The sequence below is a fragment of the Pocillopora damicornis genome, chromosome 10, assembly GCF_964200805.1.
Source record: "Pocillopora damicornis chromosome 10, jaPocDami1.2, whole genome shotgun sequence".
Classification (NCBI taxonomy): Eukaryota; Metazoa; Cnidaria; class Anthozoa; order Scleractinia; family Pocilloporidae; genus Pocillopora; species Pocillopora damicornis.
In genome coordinates this window covers 8,269,500-8,293,865 of record NC_142679.1, presented here as the reverse complement: position 1 = coordinate 8,293,865, position 24,366 = coordinate 8,269,500, and the positions used below count along the sequence as shown (strand labels likewise).

The window sequence follows — 24,366 nt, the reverse complement described above, 5'->3', positions numbered from 1 at the left end:
ATTGTTCTCACATACAGCCTTGAGTGGAGAGGAAAATTTACCTTAGTCTGAGATGGACCTTTTATATGACATAGTGCAGATAATATAGAGGAGCTTGGTAGTTTGTCAAGGCCCAGGGATTTATTGGAGGACAAGGCCATAATCGCTTTTCTTACATCATTACAGCATACTTGTTGGAATTCAAATGTTCTTTGCTGATGTACAACTTCTTGGCAGTGGCCAAGGAGGGGCGGGTGTTGAGACCGCATTTCTGTGCAATCTCTCAAACTTGCTCCTTAGTATACTGGTATCTTTGGTTTACTGATGACACTTAGAGGAATTCTTGGGAAGGGCACGTCTGATTGTTTTCCATATACTGCTGCTGTTGCCTTTGTTAGCTGTCACCTGCTCATTGTAATGCACTTCAAGTATTTGGGTGACAGTGATTTCAGCAGCACCCAAGATGCCACTGCATTGCAGCATGCGGCTATGTACAAAGAAAGAATATCACAAAGAAGAAATAGGAGAGAAGGTCTCTTACTTTAAACTTCTCACTGAAGAAGGGCTGAGAAAGTTGTGGATTTATGCTATTAAGTATATTTCAGTCCATTTTCAACGTGTCTGGAAGAGAATGACTTTGGGTTAATGAGCTCAGCAGCAAACTTTTCATGGTTTCTTTACCTTTTACTTATTAGCTGAAATCTTGAAGCTTTGAATCCATATTTATGCTCATTCTTTCATGGTTTCTTTACCTTTTACTTATTAGCTGAAATCTTGAAGCTTTGAATCCATATTTATGCTCAATCTTTCAGAGATTAGAATTTGATCGCTCCCTTGTGGCAGATTCATTGCTGTTAATAGAATTCTCATCAACTTCAAGAGTTCGAAGGAGCACTTTTTCAGCATCATTCAGGCTATCAGAAATAAAAAATGTATCCATTGCCAATAAAGGAAATTTGGGGTAGGTCAGTTCTGTTGGTGGAGAGTTTTTTAATCGATGAATTGAGGAAATGTTAATGGTGGCACTAAAATTTGCTTCTGTATGAGTTAGCTGATAACTACCGATTGATCCTGTCTGACTCTGACCAAATTTGGTTTGCGCAAAGGCTGGTGATAAATTTTCCGCATCCATCAGTGATTAACTGAACTGTGGGTTTATACCTTGAAGGGTCTTCTTAAGTTCCACTTCTGACTGGAGGTCATGGTTAGGATTCATCCTAGCTTCATACAGCAGAGACTTCTTCAAACAGTAATTTCCATAAGTGGTTGAGGATGGATGTTGTCGCCACAGCCTTTGGTGTGCCATCTCTGAATGTTTGAAGTGCATCCTAAATCAGGATGTTCATCATTTTCCAGGTTCAGGTCATCAGTTTTCTTGCTGTCATAAAAGCTAAACTTGCATGCTCTAAACAGTATGGCAAGAACATGGTTGCAATTACTCAAATTTCCAGCTTTACATAAACAGTTGGCATGCATAACTTGACCTAAACGACGCAAAGCACAAATCAAAGACTGTGGGGAGAATCTTTCTTTATGAAGCTATGGTAGCATTTTGCTCTCATGTCAAAGTACCTTTGATAACTGTTTGCTTCTATATCTCTAAGGTATGCGTCCTTTAAAAATGTCTTTGCCTTCCTCAAGTTTGTGGGGATAGAATGATGATCTGCATTTCCCACTCTTTTTTCAGAATCTTTGATGTGCTGGTTCATTTCTGCTGGCGTAAACGTAGGCATTCTTTCCAGTGCGTTTCTCAGCCATCACTTGGATATTTTGGGGTTGAAGTTTCAGTGGAGCATTTGGTTGAAAGGTCAAAAGCCTAGTCTTCCCTTTAGTATAAATCTCATCAGGATCCAGATCAACTATCATTTTATCTTGACCAGACGTGATATATTCTTGGACTCTATGATTAAAACAAAGATTATCAATGTACGAATTTCACAGCCACATGTTTAAATAGTTGTGTGTGCTCTCTGTTTTGCAAGGCACGCTTTCGTTTCAAGTCCCTTAAGTGAATAACCACAACATCTTAACCAAAACTTCAATTCCTCAGTGGGAATAATGTTTTCTGCCAACGAGGAACTGGATGACACCATCATTTCTTTGTTGTTGACTTTCCTGAGGCCTTTCCGACCTTGTTTCCATGTTCTTGAATCCAGGCCACTCTGCGTAGTGGCCATTTATGAATACAGTGTATAGAAGTCCTAATCAAAATTGGTGACATCTTCAGAGATGTGACAAATGAATGAGCAATGAAATCATTGGAACTAATTTGAAACCCTAATTGGCAACATCAGGTCAATGGTTAGTAACTTCCTGCAAGGTTAGTGTGAATTGCCACAGTATTTGCAATCTAGTTACATTGATATTTTGACTAGACAATAGCCTTTACTTATTCTATTATTACTAATGTTATACATCTTATCTGGCGAAATTAAAAGTTATCTCTAATTGTTATAATTTGCCAAAAAGTTGGCTTAATCAGAAGATGGGAAGGTTTGGCAACAAAGATAATGTAGCTTTAAGGGAAGTGGTGCTGCAGAGATTTTTCATTTATGACAAACCATTGAAATGTAGTGAGTTGTTTGTATAGTATTTAGGGTGAGGTTGGAATGGATGATAACTTGCACTTCTATAATGCATCTGATTCTGTCAAAATTTTTCCCGAAGTGAGGCAGTTCACCATACTGACTCAAAAAAAGTCAAGCGTGGGTCATGAATGATGTATTTCTTTTAACAGGCTGAGCTTGTGGTGATGGTTCATATGGCCTTTATTTTAAGAAACCTATTTTTTATTAGCGTTCTGTTTTGCTTTTTCTTTCTATTGTGAAAAATATTTTAATGATCAAGTGAGATCAAACTGAATGGTGAATAGCTACATCCACCCAGCATCATGTCTGTGGACTGCTATGTAACAGACTACATCATGGGGCAATTAGGGTAGCACAGAAACTTTAGTTAGGATACATTCAGGATGTTTAAGCTATTTATATTTTAAACTTGCTAGACTGTAGTGATACATTTTTGGCACTTTCCTTAATTGTCCTGTAGTATGATATGTTAAATTAATAACTGTGGTTGTTTGTATATGTCTTAAAATCGGCAGCACAACGCTCTCTTGATAAATGTATACACCTAGACTATAGAATTTTGTTTTAAACTGTCAAAATTTTATTTTCAATAATTGACTTTTTGTGACTGTGGTTGAAGAAATTTCACAGTTTTTGCTCAAGCAATATATATTTTAGATAAATTTAATAACTAAGAAGACGAAACTTGAGTGAAATTAACAAACTGTTGATACTTTGAATGGCCTCTGCTTCTCTTCTCTTCTCTTCCCTTTAGTTCTTGTGAAATTTTGATGGTCACAATGATGATCATAGTGTTACTGTATGGCTGCTGTATTGTTTTGATGCTCTAACAGCTTTTTTTAAGCTTTCAAGAGGTGTTGGTAAGGAACGGTGAACAAAAAATTAAATTTTGGTGGTTATTTCTTATAATTTCTTTATGACCATTCCATTTCTTATTATTACCTCATTTAATTGAAAAGTTCAGGCAGTGGCGGAGAACCCTAATAGCAGAAAGTAGTTGCCCTGTACACTTGATGTGAAAAATGGACCCTCTGGTGTTGCCTCTCGCCACAAAATTGGTCATCTGACAAGGCCCACCTATTGCTAATTTCTGATGAAAGCTGCAGTTTTACTTTGGTGCAAGCTTGTGGCACAAGCAATGTAGTGAGATCACATGTGGATTTACTTTCTTGAGTTGACTAGCCACGCCACTAAGTGACCAGTTATCAGTGTTGCACAATCAGAAGCCAGAGAGCTTTAGTTTTTCACCTTTAGACTGAGATTGCTTTTTTGAGCTGTAAGGAGTGTTAAGGTGGTTTTCACATTGGCTATGTCTAGTTTTTCAAAACAATTTCAATCCACAAGGAATGTGTTTCAACGTTCTCTATTTTATTCCCAGGAAAGTTGCATCTGTGACCACAGCACAGGAGGAGACTAAACGATAATAATAATAAGGATTTTTGTAGCACCATATCTACATGCTCACGGTGCTTTTCAACTGAATTTTCAAGACCAAAAATTTTGTCGATCAAAAACGACATCAATAACAAAACACATAAATAAAAGTGCAAATTAGAAATTCCTATCTAAAATTAAGATTAAAATTAAGGAAAAAATTTAAAATTCAAATTCTTATTGCAATATTTCTAACAGAACTTTAATTGAAATGTTCTTTGAATGAGAAAGTCTTTAGAGAAGTTTTAAATCTTGAAATATCATCATGATTATGTATGGGTTCTGGCAGTGAGTTCCATTGTAGGTGCTGCAAACAAGAATGATCTACAGCCATGTTTCTTCAATTTTGCTGATGGTATCGTGGGGAGCCACTTAAAAGATCATAAGCTTCTTGATGGTTTGCAGGGCTGTAACATTTCTGTTATATAGGAAAGTGCTAACCTATGTAAGGCCTTAAAGGTTAACAGAAGTATCTTGTATTTGATACAGCTGTACACGGGAAGCCAGTGTAACTGTTTGAGAGTTGGTGTGATATGATCATGTTTCCTGGAAAAACGACCAATCAGAGATTGAGGAGAGCCATCAATAAATGAATTAACTATTTAATGTAGAGGATATAAGAGATTTCTGAGAAACTAAGATTTCAGCATCTTTTTATGAGAGACTGTCTCTTATTATATAGCTATATTCCTAAGATGAAGAAAGCAAGTTTTAAATATGGCAGTGACGTGTTCAATAAGAGTCAATCCTTGGTCAAAGGTGACTCTGATTTTCCTAGCAGAACTCACAGCCACTGAATACTGGAAATTCTTCATCTCGCGAAGACAGAAAATTGTTGGTAGATTAGCCAGTGACTATACAGGGGTGAAAGAATGCATTTGCCACAAGGTGCTGTCGACCTCAAAGAAGTGCTTGTCTGTAATACCAGGTTGATTAAACAAAGAACCATTGTCTGTAAAGCAACTTTACTGCACCAACTACCTTGAATAAAGCCGCTCAGAGCCCACCAAGGTCATAGTTTCCGCCTTCATTTTGCTTCTTTTGATCATGTTTTTCTTCTAAAGCCTCTGATCTTTTGAAGTCTTCTTGATACTTTAATGTTGTGCAACATCTACACTGAGCAGATCTTGAAGTCTGTAACCCTCTTCTGTATATTTGCAAGGAGGAATGTCAAGGGCTTGGAAAAGGCTAACAACAGCAACTTAACCAACATTAAAAGGAGAAAGTGCCTCCTACAGTACTTTTTTTAATGTATCACTTCCACCATCTCATTCAAAGATCCGTTTTGATTCTTTGATTTCTTGCCATGAAGGCACTTCTGCAGTAAGTTATCTGCACCTAGTCTAACATTCAGTCTTTAGCTTGGCAATGACCATGCCTGATATTCTAGGAAAGTCTTATCCATTGTGAGGCTTATGCTGTTCACATTCTTGGCTTGTGTGACAAGTAGCCCAGCTTTTGCCATTCGTTGCCAAGTTGCTGTGGAGAAATTTCTCAGTTCCAGGTGGAGGCATATTCATAATTGAGTGGAAGTGGCCTAAAATTAGACATTAGGACTGTATTTAAGGGTGAAAATGGAAAAAAAAATCTAAATAACTAAATTTGAAGAAGTTATTTAAAAAGTATTAAAAGATATTAAGTGATAATCTAATCTACAATATCTCTAATCTGACTTAGCTCTGACATGTTTTGGTTAATTCTGGTTTTAAATGAAAGTAAAGATCAGTAGAGTCAAATGTTTCCAGAGAGAAAGCTCCACAGTCTAGCACCACTTTAAGGAAAATTTTTTTGGATGTATTTGGTCTTTTTATCACTTTCCCTTGATTTCCAGGTAGATGCCACTAACGACAGAGTAAACAAACCCTTCTACACACTGGTAATGTCCAGAGTTAAGTACCCTGAAAAAATATCAGCTCTACACGTTTTCATTAGTTGTTTGATGGATTTAATTGGCTTGTACTGTTTGAGAAGTGTACCCCTTATATTTGACCCTTGCTTCTTCCACTTCCTGTTTGTTATTGTGGGTATGACAGTGGAATGAATTAACTGTTACGCTTGCTAGGAGTGGCCTTAGTTGGTAACATGTATGTGCCTCGGCAGAATTACAAGGTGGCATCTAAGAGTTATCATTTGGATGTAAATCTTTTTTTTGGCATCACCTTTGCAAATTCAGGGATGCCTGAAATGTAATACTCTGTAAGTGATGACAAATAATGGATGCTCATGGCAATTATCAACCTACCAAAAAATCTCCCTAAAGTCAGTTCCCTCAACAAGGTATGATTTCTTTTCCACTTGGACTTTGAACTGCAAACTGGTTTGTTTTGCAAACAGTTTAAGTCAGCATGCAGCTGTTAACAAGGAAAAAGTAATCCAGTGCCTTATGGGTTATGAATAAAATTCTAGAATTATGCAATGATTCACTGGAAGCTGGTAATAATTTAAAAGAATGTGTGTAATATGTTCTTGCTTTCTTGTAAGTGTGATGAGTCAAGTAGCAGCATTCTGGATGTGCTGTGAGGTAGACTCAAATGCATGAATGAGTATGTAACAAGCCAGAACGGGCAATGTAGAGGAGAACACATACAAAACCAAGATGTCGGACCAACAAGATATATTTAATATAAGAAGACAGATGTCATCAGCGGACCACGAGGTCGTGACAGTGTCACGCAATATTGTTACAGAGTAGTTCAGTGATGGTCAAACTAATACAATACAAACTTGTGAAGTGAAGAATCTAATTCACTATTTCTGCTGGCTTTAGGGGGCATGCTTTGTCTTCAATAACATTCACTTGATTATCTCCAAATCCAAACTTGAGTCTCTACGTAGGAGGGACTCTGAATGACCCTCTACAACATACACCTTGGCTGTTATCATGTTCTCACCTACCTTAAGAGTAGCAACAAAATAACCCTTTCAATTTAATGTATCCTTTTGTCCATAAGCAACAAATCGCTTTTTGGTTTTTTTCAATTCATAATGTTTGAATTGAGATTTGTACAATTCAGAGAAAATGATGTTGTACTTACATGCAGTATCCATTATCATTTTTGTCTTCCATCCATTTAAGTTCACTAGGACTGAACTATCTTGTTTGTTTCTTGAATACACAGGTTCCTTCTCATCATCAGAGCTCGTTTCTTCATTAATCCATCCTGCTCTCAGGTTGTGTGCTTTCTTGTCAGATCTCTTTGGATTCTTGCTTGACTTCAAGTTACTGTTTCAGTTTGAACAGCGATGGGGTTTCTTAGTCAATTTACATACCCTGGCAAGATGATCCATTTTTTTGTAGGCAGTGCATCTCAAGCTTATCTCACCACATTCATCAAGACTGTGTCCATCCATTCTTCGACATTGGTAACACGTGAAGTTCTTGCTGTGTCTGGTTCTATCTAGTTCTTTAGTGTGCATTTGATCCACTTGTATTGGGTTTTCTTTTGTTCCTTTCTTAATCAAGGTAGCATCCTGTTTTGAGGTTTGGTTGCTTCTCGCTAGTTTGAAGGTCTTCCTGAAGTCCAGATCGTCTTGCTTTAGAAGTTTTTATGAAAGGCTCTTTGATGCACATTTCTCCCAGATCTGATCTTGGATCATTTCTTCTAATGTGCCAAAATCGTGTGTCTTTGTTAGTTCTCTAAGGGCAGTGTGATCGGTATCTATCGTTTCATGTGCCCTTTGTCCTCTGAATTGGAACTTGTATCTTTGGGAAACCATGTTTCTTTTTGGGGAGAAGATGTTTTCCAATGCTTCCTTGGTTTCATCTAGGACCGCTTGGCAGAATCTTAAAAATTCTTTGAACTGTGGGACCAAGGCAGTGCCAAAGAGTCATTTGCTAGATAGGGTTGTTCTTCTTCGTAGAATGTCAGAATGTGATAATAAACAGTATCAAAAGCAGCAGATAAGTTATCTCCTTTCTCAAGCAACTCTTTGAGTGTGTCCAAGTTATGAGCCAAGCACAAATATTTTCCTTCATTCAGCCCATCAGTAAGCTTAGAGCTAAATCTATAATGATCTTTGTTGGCTTTCTCTCTGAGCTGAGGTAGCTTTTTAGTTAACCCACATGTAGGCTGTGTATTCTAAGCAGTCGAGCTTCATACCATACTGCACCTTTGGTTGTGGTGTTTTTCTTTAGATACCTCAAAAAGGCAGTACAAACTGCATAACTTGTCTGGTCTAGGCTTACTAATAGGAAACAATCTTCTCTCCCTCTCTTGCCCTTAACTTTGGCCATTGCTTCTTTCTCCTCTCTCTTATTTCCACACAGGTACGTAACATTTGGAAAATGAACTCGTGCTTGTTGGTGTTTTTAAAGAAGTCTGCTAGCCTTTTCATTTTATTCTAATTCCTTCAATGCTAAATATGCAAAATTTGTTTCATTTTTAAATCCAAAACTTTTTTGTTTAGACCATTGGAGGGCATTTGGGTTGATTTTCTTCCCTGGAAAAGACAGTTAATTAGGTCCAAGTTGAGGTCAACTTGCTAGTAGATAGGACTAGGAGTTGCAGTTGCAGTTGCAGATTCAACATTTTTGAGACTAGATGCCGTGCCTTATTGGCTTCTTTGCTTAATAAAAACCAATCCTAGGTAGGTTCTGATTTTTGGTGTCTAGCAATGGAATATCACTTTTGGAGTTAATGATTATTTTTGTCTTCCACATAGATGCTTGGGCCACAAAAAATATAGTGCAAGTCGACACACAAGAGAAAAACTGATGATTGGTTGGTATAAACTTGTTATCAGCACTGTAATTATAAAATAGATATTGAAAATATGTACACAACTAAATAAAAGAATTCATCGGAATATCATGTCTGTATGGGAAATAATACATAAAAAAAGAAAAACAAAAGATGTATACATTACTAATGAAAATGGGAATGCTCATCATATCAAAATCTAACAAACACCTTAATCGCTAAGAATTCCCTTTGGAAGTTTTATTTTACAAATCTTGCAATCAAGCAATATTCCTTGATGGATTGGGTACACATAGCCATTGATGTTCTAAGTGTGAATGACAGTCACCTGGATGATATTCCTTTGTGAACTTTGTCCTAATTTTGCAGTCAGTCATCAGGAATGAAGAACTTTGAAAAAGAATTCTCTCCTTCTGTCTCACCTAAAGAACCAGTAGTTCAAACTAGGCCAAGTAAAATGAGCAAGAAATGGGAACCTCCAAACTGTGTGTGTGCACATTATCACAGCAATGATAGTTGCCCCAGACTCCTCTGTGTGATCTTCATGTACCAATTGCCACACTGAGAGATTGAATTTTGAATTGAAAAAGTGCTATTTGGCATGACACTCGTTGTTATAGTTTTGAATTGAACTGAATAGGGTTGGGCACTGTTCAGTGACAGTATCTATAATGATCATTTTTCTTGTAAAACCCTTAAACTACTCATACTGATCACTTTTATAGTGTGGTGGCCAATTGCTTCAGATTACTATGTTAAGACCAGTCATTACCCACATATTCTCTTCTCGAGTGAATTGAGACAGAGCACATTATTAGAGATTTAGAATTTTGCCACTCTTCATTTTGAAATGTTAATGTTTGTGACAGTGCTATGGAAGTGGTAGTGTACTCCACTTTTTCCTAGGACATTGTCTCTTCTGTTCACTTTGGTGCCTCTCATTCTTGCATCCATTTCCTTCAGCAAAATTAAGCTGGGCATCAACATTCAAAGTATTCAACGGCAGACTCTTTTTTTCCTTTTTCTTTTTTTCTTTCTTTTGTTTTATCAGACATTTTATTTTTTGAAATTGATTTAGGAAGAATTGATTGGGTAACAAAAATTTTGGTTGCCATGGCCATTGCCTTTTTGCCATGGTTTCCAAAGTAATGGCCCATGGTTAATCTCTACTTGCGTTCAAAGTTGAAGAAGTGGTAAATACCTTTTACTCTTAAAAAGACCACAGTTTTTTTTTCACTTTTTCACTTTAAGTTTGCTTTGCACTTTCTCTCAATGGCACGTACCCAAGTGTAGGGAACGGTAAGTGTCAACCACAGCATGCAAAACTTGATTTTCTCAGCTTTTTTCACAAACCCAATATCGCACACATGCAGTGAAAACTGCGTAGCAAATTATGATCGCGTAATTAGAAACAAAGCTAAAGAAATTACAAGCAAAATAGAATTCAAGAAAGGCAAAAAGCGATCAATATGTACAATGGTAACTCATGTCTGATCCTGCGTAAAAAGAAAGGTGAGCAAATAACTTCGAAAAGGTAACTCCGGTGACTCCAAAAGGAAAACTCCAACTACTCTGATACTGAATACTCTGATCACTGAGTGGTTACGCAAGCGATTCCTTATTTAAGCTAGATTGATAGCTAAATCGCATGGTACAATAAGCTCCGATTAATGATTAAAAACATGAACAATGGAACGATAAAAAGCGATCATAAAAATAAACAAAGCTGCAATGATTGAATTATATGTGGAAACAAAATGCGAATTCTAAAGTTTCTTTTTGCTACATTACGGATACTTAAATGTTCATCACACTCCTCGCCCAAGGATTTTAATCCTTGCTAATTATTTGTTGCACATCCTTGTGATAGGCTTGGTTCAATCGTCATTCCATCATCAGGTAGTAGCAAGACAAGCTCCTTGATGGGTCATAGATAGGTCTTTCTTTCCCCGTCTCTGAGGACCTCAACTTTAACCTTTCGATCTCTGTCATCCTCGCTTCTTATTGCCTCCACGACTCGTCCCAGTGGCCAGTCGTTCCGGTGCTGCGACTCATCTCGCATGAGGACGACATCTCCTGCACACAGGTCCCGCCGTGTCACTGTCCACTTTCGTCGGGGCTGCAAGCTCTGCAGGTACTCCTATCGCCATCTCGTCCAGAACTGCTCCGCCAGGAATTGAACTCCTCCAATGACGACGCATGTAGATGTCAGGGGGGGAGGAACTGACCTGGGGGTGGTCCAGTTGGATGTGTTTTCATAGTGAGTAACATTGCGGGAGATAGAGAATGAGGGTTGTCTGGGTCGGATGGCAGTGCAGATATCGGCCTGGCGTTGACGATGGCTGCCACTTCTGCCATCAGCATAACCAGTAGCTCATGTGTCAACTGAGTTTTGCCCAATTCAGCGAACATAGCTTCCAATACTCTTTGGATGGTATTGATCTGCCCTCCCATACACCGCCAAAATGTGATGCGTGGGGAGGGTTGAACTCCCATTAACATCCGTACTCCGTCACGAATCTCTCCACTCTCTCCTTGTTGAGTTCTGATGCTGCTTCTCTGAGCTCTGTTTTAGCTCCGATGAAATTGGTGCCTCGATCGCATCTCAGAAGCTTAGTGAGGCCTCGTAGTGAAAAGAATCTCCTTAGCCCACAGATGAAGGCACCAGCATCCATGGCTTCTAGGACTTCTATCTGGATGGCTCTACTGCTAAGGCATGTAAACACCAGACCCCAGCGTTTAGCGTTTGGAGCTCCTGTGCTAGTCTTGCAAGTTTGTACTGCCCAGGGGCCGAAGACATTAAAGCCCACGTTAGTGATGGGAGGGCAGACTTCAGTCCTATCGTGGGGAAGGTCTGCCATGCGCTGCTCCAATGGAGGTCCTCTCAGCTTCTTGCAGGGAACGCAAGCTCCGATGACCTTCGTTACAGTGTCATGACCTCCAATAAGCCACAATCCTGGTTGTTGAATGGCTCCTCCAGTAATTTGTCTCCCTTGGTGGTGCACTTGGATGTGGTAAGGTTTCATTACAAGCTGCAACACATGGTGATTCTTTGGTAACACGATTGGGTGTTTCTCCCCATACTCCATCTCTGCTCTCCTTAACCTGCCTCCGACGTGCAGGATCCCATAGCTGTCAAGGAATGGGTCAAGGTGGTACAGTTGTGAGCCTTTGAGGGATTTATTCACACTGTGTAAGACTTCTCTTGGTAGCTCCGGCTCTGTTCTGGCGTCTTGCAACAACTCACTAAATGCTGCTTTCTGTGTGGCACTGATTATGACGCGCAGAGCTTGATCCCATTCTTCTATGGTTGGGGGTTTGAGTTTGCTCAATACTTTAGGTGCTTCGCTCCTGGGGTTGGGTCCTCCTGCTTTGGAGTCTCTACGGCGCTTGAATTCTCTGACCAAGATGATAAGATTGGCGATTGCGTGTTGCAGGGACCTTAGGGAAGAAAACTTCTGGAATCTCTCTGTCCAAAGGTCCGGTTCCTTGCTTCTATCCATTGTGACTTTGGCGCTGAGAACTCCCTTGCGAACTTCAGGATTGCTAGCACTTAGTGTGAATGTTTCATCAACTTGGGGGTACTCTCTGGTTTCTTAAGAAATTCTGGGCCTTTGAGCCAGCTCGACTCCATTGGCTTGTTAGTGGGAACCCTGTGTGTGGCCAAGTCTGCTGGATTCTGCTCGCTCTCCACAGATCTCCACTGCTCTGGAGTAGACAGACTTCTGATTAGCTGTACTCGGTTGGCCACATAGACGTAGAATTGACGGCTTTCATTTGCGATGTAGCCTAGCACCACTTTCGAATCAAGGGTTCTCAGTAGAATTTTGTACAGCCGTTGCTTTAGTAGTAACAGGCGTAACCCCAATATACACGCCCTTAGGGCGTGTAGCTTGGGCCCGTAGGGCCCAAGCTGCTAGGGGGGTCTGGGGGCATGCTCCCCCGGGAAATTTTTTATTTAAGATGCTCAGAAATGCTTTTTCCTTCATTTTGGGGGCATATTTTCTCATTTTCTCTAAACAAGTTTAAGTACATTTTGTAATCTGTTCAGTGGCTTCGAACTACGGAAAGTTGAAATTATCTCTTATCAAACTGAAAACTACACTGCAATATTCAATGAAATATTAACCTGCAATAACAATGCTTTGCTTTCTGAGTTAATGGCATTAATTTTTTACAAAAATAATTATTAGGTAACCAGTGCTCTCCAAATGGGGGCACCCACTTACAAAAACTAATTCTCAAGGCCACACTGACCCAGTAACTGCTATATATCTAAATGAGAAAGAGTATAAGATAGCGCAAATATTTGTTAATGAATGAATCTGAACAACAACTTTGATCTAACTCTTTTCCACAACAGCAGTGATTTACTGTGTTCTTCACTTCCTTTGTTGCTATTTACTGATTTGTTTACTGTTTTAACTGTCATCATCACTCTTATCTGTCCCATCCTCTTGCTCACTCTCGCATCCAGTATGACAGAACTGCAGAAGCATATTCTTCAACAGTAGCGTGCTGTGATCAGCATGAATCATTTCGACCTCCAGTTGATCTTCAAGTTGCTGTACCCTTACTTCTAGTTCAGTTCTACACTTGAAGCACCAGCTTCTGTTTCGCTTTCTTGCACGTCTTGTCTGCTAGGTAGCTTCCTTCTCTCTTTCACTGCTACAAACCTTGTTGAAGCTTCCTGTATGATGGCAGAAGCTTCATCTGAGCCAGGAGGTGGTGCATTGATCAATAAGTGTAGCAAGCTGTCGAGCATCTTGTCTGCGAGCCTGTTTCTTAGCCTTGTCTTAATACGTTTAATTGCACTGCCTCCTCTTTTGGGCCAGGCATTGGTGACAGGTATGCTCTGTGCCAATTCTGCTAGCGAGACAAGGTTTGGAAACATGAAGCTGTAGGACTTTGAACTTGTCAGCTTTGAAAGAAGCCATTCAGTTGGCGTGGTTTTGAGCATTGTGCTGACAGTTAAATACTCCTGCTTTACCTCTAGAGCCATGAACTTGAAGTGATCCCATTCTGATTTTAACCTTTCAGTATCCAATGTAGAGCTGAAGTGGTCTACCAGTTTGGCCAGCTTTTCCTCACCATATCTTTTGAACTCTGGTGAATTCCTTTCAGGGATGGCCTCTGGATTGAAGATCAAAAAAGCAGCTATGAGTGGGATGTTAGGGAAACGACGAATGTTCTTCTTTAGGTTCTCTACATAGGAAACGCAGAGACGACTCAGGAACTGCGTAGTTGCATCATTAGGTGATAGCTCGATCATTCCAAATTTGCCATTCTCCTCCATCCTGGCTTAACTGGGCAAGGATTTTATCTTTCTCACTCACAACTTTATCCAACTTTGCTATAGAGGCAGAAATTGCTGAAGGAATTGCATCAAAACTAAGTTCCCCAAATTGAAAAGCTTTGCTGAGGATTGCCAGGAGAGGTAAAACAGCATCCATGATGTAGATTGCACCAATAAACTTGTGATTCCGAGTCTGGGTTAACAAACCACATACTGTTGCATCTGATTCTTTAAAGAAATCAAACACAGTAATATGCGCCACAAACTCTTGCTTCATAGATTCCACAGAAGCCTTGTGTGAAAGCCATCTGGTTGCTGCTGCTTTCTTAGCTTTCTTTACTCTCTTCTTGGCCTGCACCATTTGCTCAGTAGGAAGGAGCTTAAGAAGTTCCATTTGTACCATCACTAACTTGGCCGTTTTCTTAGGAGAGTAGTCATAAAATTTCCACACTTGATTCAGCAATCTTTCCACGGTCAGCAAGTACATCAGTTCTTTGCACGTGTCGACACACGCCAATGCCAACCGGTGACACACACAGTGAATGCTAACAAGGTCAGGGACTTTCTTTCAGATGTGTGCAACCATTCCATTATGTGCCCCAAGCATTGCATTGGCCCCATCAGAAACACAAGACTTCATCTTCGAAATGTCAAGAGAACATTTTTCCAGGATACCTTCAAGGGATTCTGCAAGTGCTTTACCTGTAGCTTCAGACAGATGTCCTGTGTGCAAAAACTCAGTCCTGCTTTTCCCCTCATGGACGTACTTAACAAAAGTGACAAACTGTTGAAGAACAGAAACGTCTGTCACTTCATCAACAAGACAGCCAAAAAATTTGGACTTATTCTCTCTTTCAGTTACTCTGTCCTTCACAACTTGCCCTAGAATGAGAAACATTTCTTGCAGTGTACCTTCCCCAGTATATGTAAAATGTTTGAGGTTTTGTAAACCTGCCCATTCCATCAAGTTTAAAAGGGACAAAAGTTTTGTTAGAAATCTCTTCTTTTGCCAACCAGTAGATGGACATAAAGACTTTGTTCAATACTTCATTTTCACATTGCTTCCTTGATTCATGCTCTTCCTGGAAAGGAGAAATTTGCTTGAGATGCTCCTTTTCAATTGCAGAACTGTGCATGTCACTATTGAAGTGCAGCTGAATGGCTTGAGTTATCATTCTAACACATGGTTTGGTGTTCCACGTGTAGTCCTTGTTTCTTTTCGTACATGTATCATGGAGTCTGCACAGCAAACAAAACCTCCCAACATTTTCTTGGAAGGCCAGCCACGAAACTCCAGTAGAAGGCTCATAGACATCATGGTTTTCAGATCTTTGGAACAATCATCCATGCTGAAATTTGTGAATTCGACTTCCCGAGGCCGTAGAAGCTTTGTTAAACTTAAATGCACCACCTTAAGGATCTGAAAGAGAATGGCAGTCCTTCTCTTTGCATGTTTAATACGTGTGTATTTGCCCCTTCTGCTTATCCAACCTGGACAGTGATGATAGGATTTCTTCTTGAGGGATTTCCGATGGACAGTTGTTGCTTGGGGGACGTTGCTTTTTAGAAATTTGCAAGATGGTCATTATGTCCCCAATCTCGTTAATGCCTAACTCTTGCAACAACTCCTTTGTCAATTGGGAGAGGTGCTTTTGCTGCATCCTTTAAAAGAAATATAAGCTTGATAAAATACTTAAAACAAAAACAAAATTGTTTAAGCTAGCAATCCTGATCTCATTAGGTAAATTGGTGGTGAGGGCAACAATAACTATAAAAAAATTCTCTTTATGTATTTTTTTAGATTATCGGTAAATTATAGATGACTGACATCATGAAGAACTATACCAAACTATCATAAATTACTATTTTCCTTTGATAAATATGCATTCCTAATTTTCAGTAACAGAGAAATTAATAACTATCGCAGTCTGATTGAAATTAAAATATTCACACCTGAAAACTATTATTAACATTTATATTTACATCTATATTTAAGTTTGCATCAGGTAAATGCAGGGCTTCTGATCAAGTAGTCTCTTGCAAAAATATAGGGGAATTTGGAAGCAAATATTGGGCCACTATATATATTGGGAATGGGACGATAATTATAGGAAAAATATAGGACCTTTTATGCATTTACAACATATGGGTAGATATACAAGGCTTCGAGTGGTCTTAAACACTGTTTTCCTTGAAAAATATTATCCACATTTTTAAACTGCAAAGGGGCTAGCCCATCACTGCAGATGTGAACAAATGGCCGCTCGTTCCCCTCATAGCCATTCCTAAGCATCACTCAAGAATATTTTCAAGTTTTTAGGACATTTTTGCCCTCTGGTCTGACCGAAGGGAGCCTAAATATTTCATAAACACAGCTCACTGAACAAGCAAATCCCATTAAACACGTACACAACTATTTGCCTATTTTTCTTAAATCCAGCTAAAAATAAACATTGGTGTAGGCATTTATAAATGGCACTGTGAAACCATGAAAGCTTCAGCTTATTAAAGCTATATGAAATATTATTGAATATAAAAAAAATTTAGGAAATATAGCTCTAAATATTTATCAAAAAAACCGTACCTGTTTTCCTCAAACCTATTCGCATATTGTTGCAAAAGGTCTTCTTCTAACCCTGCATTTAAAAAGAACTGTTTCCAATCCATGATCTACAGGGAAAAAACACATTCAAATCCTGTTAAATAATCGAGCAATTAGTTATAAACTTATTGAAGCTGACGAGTTTACATTCTCGAAATTCGCAAAATTTGTAAGAAGATAAACGTTTTTTGAAGTGTCAGTCCTTAATAGCTTTTATACAAATTCTATCCTCGTTCCTTTGTTCTGTCTTCCGACCATGGATGGCTCATTATTTATATCTAATTTGAATGATAATGGTATGACTTACCTCGAGGGCTAGAAGAACATCGAGCGAGCGAGCTTGCTTGTCCTGTGGCGAAAACCGCTGAACGTTGAGACAGCAGATTACGTGCAAATCCCGTGTGTATGGCCCCGGGGTATTTTGCCAAAAACGCAAAAGCGCTCTAATGCCCCGCGTGCGGGGCATGCCTTGGCTACAAATCCCCTGCTAAGCCCGTGGGTTGCCCTTGGGTTGCCCGGGGGTCGACCCCTCGGGATGGCCGCTGATACCCGCATTATAAGGCCATTGCACTGAATTTAAATGTTTATATTAATAATGAAAGTCAATCAAACCTTTGGAAAAACATTTCAAAATGGCAGCTAAGTTGGCGGACACTGTTGCACATCGATATTTCGGAAAATATGTCACTCTTGTATTCTGAGACTCATTTGTGTGAGAAGTGTGGAAGAACATGGAGGTAAGAAATTGTTTTATCACTGCTTCCTTTTTAACTTTTTTTAAAGGTGTTGCTTGTATCTGTTGTGCATCCTTCGATTGAGTTCAGACTAGGTCATGATAGGCTTTCTGCATTCTTTGACCAACAGGAAAGCTACATATTTCTTTCATTGCCTAGTAGGTGTTAATTTAGTTCCATGTTTTTTTAATTCAAAATGTTTTGGGCAAAGCGTGTGAAATTGAAATCGTTTTGAAAAATATGAAATTCTCCTTATATATGTAAAGGAATTTATGATTTTGTTCTAAAAAAAGAAATCAGGTGAACCATTGCCTTATTATCAAAAGTCTCAATATGGAACGTTAACTGTGGGAACTAACAATTCGACAAAAAAATTGTTACAAATGCTTTTAATTTTTTAGTGAGACTTATCTTCAAGTGGGTAGCATTACAAGCCCAGTTCACAAGAGAAAGTATAAAAGCTCTGTAGTCTTAATTGTACGCATATATTGTATATAATTTTCTGTTTAGATACATGTAAGGTCTTAGGATGTGTTTTGCAAATTAAACAGAAAAAAAATTAAAAGTGAAATAGTAGTGGTCGAATATAAAATCTGTTATTTGATGTTTAACTTTACTCAGTGGCTCATTTTTTTCTATGCCAGTTCAAGGCTTTGAAAAATATTACACAAATAACAAAATATCAACGTGTATTATAAGTTAAAACATTGAATAAGGTGTATTTATTAAGGAAGGTGAACGGTGATCTTCCATATTTTCAGCAGCTCAGAGGTAACTTTATTTTTCCTCCATATTTTTGCTATAACTGGATCTCTTTTCATGACGTTTTCTGTGGGAATTTTATTGGAGACTTTCTTGAAGTTAGCTGACCACTCAACAATTGCTTCATTTATTTCCGTGTATTTTTTTTTAGAACTTGTACTTAAATGTGTGCCAGATGATTTAAGAATTGTTCTTTGTGATATCTTGAGCTTGAATTTTTTGTTGCATTTTTTAAAGTTTTTCATATAACATAACATCTTTGGTTGTGCCAGTTGTCTCCATTTATGAATCTCATCTTATCTTCTACTTCAACATCCTCCTCTGTTTTTTGTTTGGTTAAATTTAGTAAAGCCTCATGTCCGGCTGGAGCAAACAGTATCTACAGATAGGGCCTCTCCACTGTTGCCTGGGCATCCACATCTTTTCATTTTGAACTCTAGCTTCTGCATCAGAGAGATGAATTTCTGGGTCATACATCACTCTGACACAAAAGAGCATGTGACCATAATTCAAAAAGGTGAAATGGTCATGCTAAATCAGCGAATGCCTCTTCCACTGAAAGAATGTCAGCCTTTGTTTGATTTCATCATATGTTCCCTTATATCCTCACTGATCTTTTTTAGCTCTGCACCAATCTCACTTTCACTGAGCTCTTCATAAAAGGCATCATTTTTATTTGAAGGAGGTCTTTGTTTTTAATTAAGGCTTCTTTGCAAATGTCGTGGCGGGGAATTTTTCTTGCTTGCAAGTGGTATTTCCTCTGCTCTATCTCTCCCTGTGCATTTATAGTCAATTTGGTGATCTCTCTTTCTATCACTAGCTCTTTTATGTTAAAATTGCCACTCTCTATTCCCTCATGGAAGCTTTGCTTGAGTTGTTGACTTGATTGCATCTCAGGCACGGAAATTTCTCCTCCCTTTTGCTTCCTCACAGCTCTGGGTACCCTGAATCCTGGAAAATTAATCTAAACCTTTTGTTACAGGAGGCTAGGGAAATGATGAAAACCCATGTAAGTATTATTATACTCATCATTAACGTGACTTAGACATTTGTATGTGTTCTTGTCACTTTAGGCCTACTTCTAATGTTTTTCTAATTCATAGTCAAATTAAACAGTAGAAAATGATAATCAGCCATATTGCTAGTACTTCTAAATTCTAAATTTTGACTCCTAAATCTCATCATTCTTTAATTACTAAATCAAATTTCTTTCAATCCAAAGACATAATTTCTTTCGCCAATGATATTGCAGAGATGTAATATGGTCGGCTTAGTTACAAATTCACCACTTTTTTCACCTGTAAGGGCCATCCTCTGAATTAAGATGAACCTCTGATGGGGGCTCAAATCAGGCAATGTGGACTTTTTTTGACTTTAAAAAGGCCTTGACTAATTGCCCTTGTTTGCCAGATGTCAAATCACTTCCCTTGCTTTTGATATTGTACAATCTGGCTTTTTTTGACCAGTTTGGAGGACCATCAAGCCATCATAGCTGGTCCAACTTTCCTTCTATGTTATCAGCTGAAGTTGTGTGAGATTGCTCCTTGACCTCTAGTGGGGTCGTTTTACTCTCTCCTTTGCCTCTTCAAAGGTTTCAAAGGACAGGGTATTCACTGGACTTGCCTTGAACTGTAAGACTGACAAAGGCTAAGGTGAACAGCACTGTCAGTTTGACATTTTGAACTCTTGTCCTTTTTTTTCTCCTTTTCTTATTTCTCTTCATTTTTTCTTTTTTTTAATTTATTTACTCAACTTTAATTATAAACATCTTAACATACAAATTGTAGATAAATTAACAATTAAAATAAATAAAAAAAATGAAAAAAAATCACAAAATCTGAATAATTAGGCCAGTTTATACAGAATACCAGATTCCTTATAAAAAATAAACTGTCAATTAAAAAACATATGTATGTATGTATGTATATATATATACACACAAAAATTATACAAGTTTGCTCAAATAGTATGAAATATGACAATGTATCACTAATCAATTGTAAAAATCTATCCTTATTTGCGTTAAATTTATTAAGATGAAATTTATTAATACTGTTCTGAAATGATGAGAAATGTTCAATTGTTCTGAAATCTATTGGTAGGCAATTCCACAGGTCTACCATACGATTGAAGAAAGAAAACTTAAAAACATTAGTTTTGAAAAGGCCTTTCACCAGTGTAGCTTCACTATTTCTGATGTTATAATTTTACATTTGACAAAACATTGAAATAAATATAACCTTTCAGGCACTTAAAGAAAATCAAAGATCCGATATCTCTCTTCTATATTGTAAAGGTAAAAGTTTCAGTTTGACAAGTCTCTCAGGGTAACTTAAGTCAGTTTTCAGGATAAATTTAGTTGCATGTCTTTGTACATGCTCAAGTGCAATGATCTTTTCTTTAGTGTAAGGTGACCAGACCTGTGGAGCATACTCCAGCTGTTATTGAACAATTGATTTGTGTAAATTATCAATGTTTTCTGATCACATTTATTGGTACAAGTTCTTTTGATCATGCCCAGCATCTTGTTGGCTTTACTGATGATAACGTCAATGTGATTATTCTAAGATAACTTGGTAGAAACATGCACACCAAGGTCTTTCTCAGTTGTAACTGACATAATCTGCGAGCCTTTAAGTGTATAGGTTGAATCAACAATATTCTTTTTCCTTGTGATTGCAAGATATTTGCATTTCTCTGAACCAAACTCCACAAAGTGATCAGCTGACCAATTTGGATTTGACAGGTCACTTTGTAGTTGTTAAACATCATTGGTGTTATCAATGATTCTGAAGCATTTTATATCATCAGCATACAGTTGTACAGTGGTGCTTGAGTGTATAGCTTTAGGAGCCATATTCATATTAATTATAAACAAAAGTGGTCCTAAATTGGACCCCTGAGGCACCCCTGATGATATTGGTAACAACAATGATTCACAACCATCAATGACTGTTCTGTGGTGTCTACATGTAGAATATGATCTAAACCAGAAGCAGGAAAGCAGTATACCTCTTATACTCACATCAAACAGCTCTTTTGTGCAGGTGAAGGCCTCTTTTGAAAACCAGCTTCAGGGACAAGCATTTGAATGCCTCTAAGTGATTTTTGAAAGTTTTCCTTGCACTTTCCATGTTAAGTGGCATATATTGCTTCCCCAATGCTTTTTAATTTCCTTTTTTTTAAAACATATTTTTCATTGTTTTCCCCAAAAGCACCTAGGCTTAATGAAGGGGATCACATTATTAGAAATATAAAATCTATTGATTCAGGCTTACACACAAATAGACACATTAACAACACACACAGGTTGCAATAACAAGGAGTTCTACACACTAGGCTAGGAATATATTAATGAAACAATCAAGCAATGACCTCAGAAAAGCAATTAGTGTGAATTAAAATTTTGTACTTTGTAAAAAAAAGCACAGTTGACATCATAATTTACAGACTCGACACCATACAATAAGAAATTTTGTTTCATACTGTAGCATCAGTATTCAATGACCATGTTTCACCTAGAATATTAGTAGGAGAGGTAAGGAGGACATCACGTTAAGCGGCATACCCTGGACAATACAAGAAAAAGTGCTTCACCAATTCAGAGTCAAAACTGCACTTGCAAATAGGTGACACACCACTATTAATTTTAAAGAGATGTTCTCTTAGACAACAAGACCCAAGTCTAAGGCATGTGTGATCAACAGATGCATGCCTTGTAAAAGAGCAATCATATAACCTATTGTAAGTATGCAGAAAGAGCATTGACTGAACTTGAAAAAGGTACCGGAATTAACAAAAACTACTCTAAGAACGATACAGAATTCAATCCATAAAAAAGAATAAACAAACTTAAAACATCACACCAAGGCCAAGGGATTTTTTTTTCTGTGGCGTTTCAGGGTTGCTTTGGTTTTTTCTTTCTTTGATCTTCTTTGGGTGCCTCAGGTTGTATAAAGCATTTGTGTTCTGTAAGTTTTACATATTCATGGCAAACAAAGCATTTGTCAAAGTAGCATTGGTGAGGTTCTTTTGACGCTGAGGGTTCAAACTCCTTACGACACAGGGCATTGAACAATGCTGTCGCAGATCTTTTTCTCTTTATGCATGTCATAACATGTCTGACTGTAAAACTTTCAGCAACAAAGAATAACAGGGTACTTCACGTAAGGCATAATTGGGTTTTGCGCCACATTCTACCTGCTTGCATGCATGACATCTTTGACCCTCACATGGATGATGTCTGAAGTCATTATGATCAAATCCCTTGTTACACTGATCAAAAAAATAGGATTGTTCTAGAAAACCAGGTTGACCTCGAGTCAGTCATGATTCTGTTCATGCAAGAGTTCCCCCGCTCGCAGCAAGCAGTCTGGCAAGGAATTACAAGACATAGTTCCACTAAAATTAGCAGGTTTGGATAATCATCTTTGCAAAACATAAATTTTTTCTTCCAGAATTCGCTTTGCCTGAGTTCAAGATCTGCTCTAACTCGCTGTACATGGAATTTCAGACTCATCCATTCATCAAGACAGTCATGCAGACTGAAGTTGTGCTGCTCTAGAGGTACCTGAAAATGACCATGTAGTGTCTGGATTTCATTTTCGCCATGTAAGAGCAGCCGATGCCTGTCTGTAACTGGCCAACCTCAGTGGTTTGTCAAGACAGCTGCTGCTGACAATACTGGATCTGTTTCCATCCCTTCAAACCTCTCTTGGATGAATGTCATGGCAGCATTCACGGCAGATGCCTGGATAGCATTAATAGCCTGCCTGTCTGCATCCCTTTGAAGCTCTATGCCCTTAAATGTGTTGCCATCCCCTACTTCCGTAAGGTCTTTCCTTGAAAGATTCAAGTTTTGCTAAAAGGGCAGTTAAGTTATCTTGAACTGTTGAGATTGTTATTCCATCCTCCTGGAAGCTAAGACTCACTTTGGAAAGTGCATCTACGATGTCAAGTAACAGATGCATGATGGCAACAAATTTGTAGCTTGTGAATTTTTTGCTGTAATTCACAGCCCTTCCTTGCATCTGGTTACTGGCATCCCTTGCTTATGAGGTATGTTGGAAGTGCAAAACTACAACTTGAAAGTTCTTTGACAAGAGAATATTCAGTGCTCTTTGCATATGTGGTACCCACCTTGTACCGTCTGCTTTGATTGCCTTATATGCTCTTACTTCCATACTCTCAGCTAGTTCTTTAAGCTCATGGACTGCCTTTGCAGAATAATGATAGTGCTTCCAAATACCTTGAAGCATTTCTTTGACATCTTTAAGAACTGGAACATCTGACAAGGTGTCTGCAAATGAAAGTTCCAACCTATGTGCAACGCAGTGTACCTTAATAATGTGAGGAATTTCTTGTTTAAGCAAGCCATAAACACCACTTATTTCTCCAAGCATAACATTGGCTCCATCTGCTCCCAGGGCCACTGTCTTCTCTTTCCAATCCCTACACACCTCTGTCATAGCAGTTTCCACAGCTGCTTTGATTCCAGGTGCTTTGCTGTTTTCACAAGCCTTCAGCCCCACAAATGAATTTTCTATCTCACCTTTAACCAAATGACATGCATAAACATCTTCTACCTCACGTACTCCAACATCACATGCACTGTCTGCCATTACACTTATGAACTTTGATGACTGAAGCTTGCTTGAAAGTTCATGCTTTAATTGTCCTGCAATAGCCGTTACAAACGTTTTGCATGCTTTGTCATTAATGTAGGTGTTTCCAAGCTCAACTCCGTATTTCATTTCATGTTTGCACAGGTGGGGAAAGCTTGTAAATGGCATCTCTGTTGTGTATTCCGAACAAAGGCCGGGAACACAGTAACTAGATCAAGATGGCGGAAGAACTATTTTTTAATCTGAACAGAAAACCTCGTGTACAATACCAAATATGGAAAACAGGTCTCGTGACACTAACGTCTACGTAGAACAGGGAAACCAAAATTAGGAAAAATCTAACAATTTCCTCCCTTTTAAGACTCAATAGTACGCTAATGAAAAGAAAGAATAAAACAAAATCCAAGAAACAAATTTCAAAGTATCTTAGATAACATGTTGGTACTGTGACCACAGAAAGAAACACCACAGTTCCTTCTAGCCGCAAACATAGTCCTTCAACTTGGGAGGTGGTTTAACCAAACGACCGGCACGGGTGGTAATCGATTCAGGTTTCGGATCTAGTTGATGACCTTCTGGTTCTGGAGGGGAAAACTCCCCAATAGGCGTCACAGCCAAAGGTGGTGCATCCTTCCACTCAGTCTCCG

The 24,366-nt window shown here is 38.4% G+C and overlaps 2 protein-coding genes and 2 pseudogenes across 2 annotated transcripts; all 4 read right to left on the bottom strand.

The window, feature by feature from the left end:
* Positions 1-1,076: 1,076 nt before the first annotated feature.
* Positions 1,077-11,113, bottom strand: LOC149038772 (uncharacterized; annotated as a pseudogene).
* Positions 11,114-11,196: 83 nt separating this feature from the next.
* On the bottom strand, positions 11,197-12,204 carry LOC149038771 (uncharacterized). The gene has a single exon (XM_089185690.1). It carries the CDS (start codon positions 12,202-12,204, stop codon positions 11,197-11,199), a length of 1,008 nt encoding a protein of 335 aa, XP_089041816.1.
* Positions 12,205-13,980: 1,776 nt separating this feature from the next.
* On the bottom strand, positions 13,981-19,555 carry LOC113672093 (uncharacterized). Its single transcript, XM_089185102.1, is given in 5 exon segments — positions 13,981-15,659; positions 16,582-18,521; positions 18,524-18,694; positions 18,697-18,771; positions 18,774-19,555. Coding segments are annotated over 4 exon segments (645 nt in total). The 5' UTR covers positions 18,988-19,555; the 3' UTR covers positions 13,981-15,659; positions 16,582-18,336.
* A 2,819-nt stretch (positions 19,556-22,374) lies between these two features.
* Positions 22,375-23,887, bottom strand: LOC149038770 (zinc finger protein 862-like; annotated as a pseudogene).
* Positions 23,888-24,366: the final 479 nt, after the last annotated feature.

What these genes read in the sequence shown, in the direction of transcription:
- LOC149038771 (XM_089185690.1), bottom strand. Translation starts at nt 12,204, where the DNA reads ATGGATAGAAGCAAGGAACCGGACCTTTGGACAGAGAGATTCCAGAAG.